General features: G+C 48.8%; 1 protein-coding gene across 2 annotated transcripts in view; it reads right to left on the reverse strand.

Annotated features, from left to right (window-relative positions):
* Positions 1 to 556, reverse strand: part of FECH (ferrochelatase) — a 26,647-nt gene extending 26,091 nt beyond the window's left edge. For both annotated transcript variants that reach the window (XR_775356.1, XM_010583050.1), the window contains exon 1: positions 414 to 556. Coding sequence is in view for 1 of the 2 variants with exons in the window: in XM_010583050.1 (XP_010581352.1) it covers positions 414 to 444 (31 nt within the window). In the remaining variant the exon portion in view is untranslated. The remainder of the gene's footprint in view (positions 1 to 413) is intronic.
* Positions 557 to 4,434: the final 3,878 nt, after the last annotated feature.

Raw genomic sequence — 4,434 nt, forward strand, 5'->3', positions numbered from 1 at the left:
GCCCGTAGGGGGAGCCCCTGGGGTTGCTCTCCCCCGGCCGTCCGCCACAGCCCCTGCGCGACCGTTACCACAGGACGGAGGGCTCAGAAATGGGAGATCGAGCACCCCACGGTGGAAACAAACAAAAGACCCCGATATCCCGTTTCTTGAAGCTAAACTCGTAACGGCATTGCTGGCCGGGGTTGTGCCCGGGTTACGTTTTGAAGGTTTTCTTTGCAAACGTGCACGTGACATAAAATACATACTTGGGTGTCTCTTAGGTTTGCACAGTTAGGCTCTAAAGAAGCCGCAGATCCTTTAAAGAAAAAATTTAAAATTGTTTTCTAAATCCAGGGGGCTGTATCGGAAGAGAACCTCATCCACTGCCTCAGATCTTGGTCAGCTCTTGCAGACAACCTAGGATCCTCAACTACAGCCATCCTTGTCCCTCCTTCCCTGCTTCATGAAGACCCAGGTGCGATCCCAGCCTGCCTCTTCCAGGGGACGTTAACCCATGGCCTCTTCCATCATACGACTGTGGTGGTGCCTTTCTTTGCCCCTCTGCGGGCTGATGTATGGACTCGGGAAGGCTCGCCAGCCCTTGGCGTAAGCGTGAGGAGCCGGGCAGCGAAGCGACCCTTGGCTGTGCCAGGAACTCTTCCCCAGCTGAGACAGGGAGATCTGCTGTGCGTCTCAAGGACTCCTGCTGCCCGGCGGAGGGAGGCGGGGGACGGGAGGAGAGATGGACACTTCTCACAACAACCTGCAGCCAGTTCTCTCTCCTAACGACCTTGAGACCTTGTTAGTACAGTCCTCCCCCGACAGGCTGGGAGCAGCCCCTATCTGTGTTTGGAGTTCTTCTCAGTCTCAGAGTTTCCCTTATCTGCATGTGAAATGGTATCAGCGCAGCTGGCATCCCAGCAATTTGTTGATGGCAAAAGTCCATCACCTCCTGAACCTACAAGCAGCCGTACTACGGGAGGCCCTTAGAGCTCTCCTGGACTGCAGCAGGATGGGACCAGCATCTCCCCCCGAGCAGGACGCCTCTCGGAGCTCCCAAACTCTCCTGTTTGTTTGCGAAAATTGGAAGTCTGTCGCCGAAAGCCGACACGGCTGGGGCAGATTCTCTCCACTCCTTGAGGCTCGACCCTTCGCCTGTTGAGAGAAACACCAAAGCATTTGGTGTGAACCTTTTCACTGACCCTGAGGGGAATTTTTAACAGGCATACCTCTTTTTCTCTCTCTTTTACTCTCTTATATGTCTTCTCTTAGTGTCTTTATGCACATGCGTGTACTAACCTGAATAATCTATAGTAAGTCAGTTATAGCAAGTATATTATAAGATACAAGTTAATACTATAAAATTTACACTTAAATTACTGTCATTAATTTATTCAACCATGAATGGATTTTAGGCTGCTACTATACTCATAATCCCTTTAGATATAAACTGTTGACCAAGTCTGGGACTAGGAGTTGATCCAGCTGCACCTAGACTCCGACAGGAGTTTAGAAAGCAAGGGGGTTTTCTCTGAACCTCGTGACTCAATGGGAGGGTCTTCCTTACCTTTTCCCACTGTCCTGGTTTCAGCTAGGATAGAGCTCATTGTCTTCCTAGTAGCTGGCACAGTGCTATGTTTTGGGTTCAGTATGAGAAGAATGTTGATAACACACTTGATATTTTTCAGTTGTTGCTAAGTCATGTTTAGACTAAGTCAAGGATTTTTCAGCTTCTCATGCCCAGCCAGCGAGAAGGCTGGAGGGGCACAACAAGTTGGGAGGGGACACAGCCAGGGCAGTGACCCAAACTGGCCAAAGGGGTATTGCATACCATATGGCATCATGCCCAGTATATAAACTGGGAGGAGTGGGGTTGGGGGGATCGGTGCTTGGGAAATAACTGGGTGATGGTAGGCAGGTAGTGAGCAATTGCATTGTGCAGCACTTGTATATTCCAATCCTTTTATTATTATTATTATTGTCATTTTATTATTGTTATTATTATGATTATTAATTTCTTCCTTTCTATTAAACTGTTCTTATCTCAACCCATGAGTTTTAGGTTTTTTCCCTCCCTGATTCTCTCCCCCATCCCACTGGGTGGAAAGGAGTGAGCGGCTGCATGGTGCTTAGTTGCTGGCTGGAGTTAAACCACGACACCCACATTCCCTTTTACACTATTGCATTTCGGTCCTTGTATACATAAGTTTAGTTTGATTCTGATTTAATTTTCTTGTGTGCATTTCATCCATGTACTAAGTAATAGAGTGAACCTTGCCATCGAATTCTGTGAAGTCACACTTTTATATAAATGTCTATTAAATAATTTTTCTATTGCTAATACAATTGGAGGTGATTCTTTAAGTGATCCGTACCTCCCTCCCTCTCATTCCCCCCTGCACTGTGACACTGACCCCTTAGTTTGCCTCTAGTAGTTCTCTGCTCCTCCAATGCCTGTCCCCACGGCCCGTTACCTGCGTTAGTCCCCCTCTGTGGATAGTCCTGAAGCTTTAGGGCTGGAGATTACCCCGTCTGGAAAGGGAAGGACATGGCCCTTGTTGGTAGCGCGGGGACATGGACGTACAGTTCAAACGCAGCAATCCCACTCTGTGAGTCCGCATCAATACGCAGATGCTGTGCACAGCGTACGACAACGGCCTGGAGTTCATCTATGCATGTGACTGGGGGGTGTTTTCACCTGGGGTTTCGTGGGAAGACACGCATGAGGGCGGTCGGCGTGTCTGGCTAAAGCCAGAGCAGCTCATCCTGTGGGGCCACACCAGCTCCAAACCTGTCCTGAGCGCTTGAACCGGTCCTGAGCGCTCGGTGGAGCAGACGGTGCTGGCAGTGGGCAGCGCTGGCTGTGCCAGCGCCCAGCATCACCTCCTGCTGCGCTGGCACACCCTCAAAACAACCACAGGAAAATTGTTACCCAGAAGATGGTATTCGCTTTAAAAAAGCTGATAAAATTACAGCGACAAAACCGGCGCAGGGGAAGCGCAGTCCCTCGCCCTCGGTGGCTGTGGTGACTCCTGCGCGGTGAGCAGGGCTCATGGTCTGAGCCGGGAGCCGGGCTGGCAGAGCTGGGGTTGCGCGCTGGTGCTTTGCCTGTGCTCCCAAGTGAAATGCGTGTTGGTCCGGCCCAGCGCACCAGGAAAAAAAAAAAAAGCCTAAATCGCTATTTACTGCGATGGGCATGTTTTTGCTCTGTCAACTGAAATCTTCTCTAAGAGATAGAACAGGCTTTTCAAAGCTTAAATTCTGCCTCTGCCAGGGCACAGTGGGAAAGCTTTGCAACAGGGCTGCACCTCGCACGCAGGGACACGCACCGTGTTTACGGCGTGCATTATTTATGATATTTCCTTCACATGCTGGGAGGAACAGCATTTCTTGGCTGGAGGCAGATATCCGCAGACCTGGATTTACGACCAGCAGCACCTCTGCATATCGTTACAGCGCAAGCTGTGACTCTCCGTCCTGGTTTGCAGATGCTAGGAATCAAAGGCGGCGGTTTGGTGGGCAGGAGGGGTCTGACAGGGAGGTACTGCTGGCTCTGCTGCTGACTTGCTCCACGCACTCTGGGGCTGTCACTGCTGGCCCTAATGTCATGGTCCTTACCCCTCTTTTCCACGTTATAAATCTAGAGAGCAGCACTGCAGGACCTGCGCCTGAGGAGCAGGACAGCCGGGAAGAGCTCCAGCTCTGGTGGAACAAGGGCTAAGGGCAGCACACAGAATGGACCGCTGTGGCACAGCCCCGCACCAGGGCAGGGCCTGATTTCTGCACCAGGGCTCCTGGCGTGAGTGCAGACCTTGCCTGGTGTCACGGGGGGAATTTAAAAAATGAGAGAGAATTCAGATCGCTTCAAGAATCACCTCCAATTGTATTAGCGATAGAAAAATTATTTCATAGAAATTTGTATAAAAGTGTGACTTCATTGGCAAGGTTCACTCTATTACTTAGTACATGGGTGAAATGCACACAGGAAAATTAAGCCAGAATCAAAACAAACTTATGTGTATAGGGACCGAAAACATAATAGGGTAAAAAGGAATGTGGGAAAGGGTAAGGGAGACCCTCCCGTCAAGTCACGAGGTTCAGAGAAGACCCCCTTGCTTTCTAAACTCCTGTCGGAGTCTAGGTGCAGCTGGATCAACTCCTAGTCCCAGACTTGGTCAACAGTTTAAATCTAAAGGGATTATGAGTATAGTAGCAGCCTAAAATCCATTCACAGTTGAATAAAAATCACGACAGTAATTTAAGTATAAATTTGAAAGTAATCACTTATAATGGACTTGCTATAACTTAATATCTTATAATATGCTTGCTATAACTTACTAATAACTTATAATGTACTTACTATAACTTACTTATTATAGACTATTCAGGTTAGTACACGCATGTGCATAAAGACACTAAGAGAAGACATATAAGAGAGTAAAAGAGAGAGAAAAA

Source organism: Haliaeetus leucocephalus, unplaced genomic scaffold (assembly GCF_000737465.1).
Source record: "Haliaeetus leucocephalus isolate CR32 unplaced genomic scaffold, Haliaeetus_leucocephalus-4.0 Scaffold866, whole genome shotgun sequence".
NCBI classification, from domain to species: Eukaryota; Metazoa; Chordata; class Aves; order Accipitriformes; family Accipitridae; genus Haliaeetus; species Haliaeetus leucocephalus.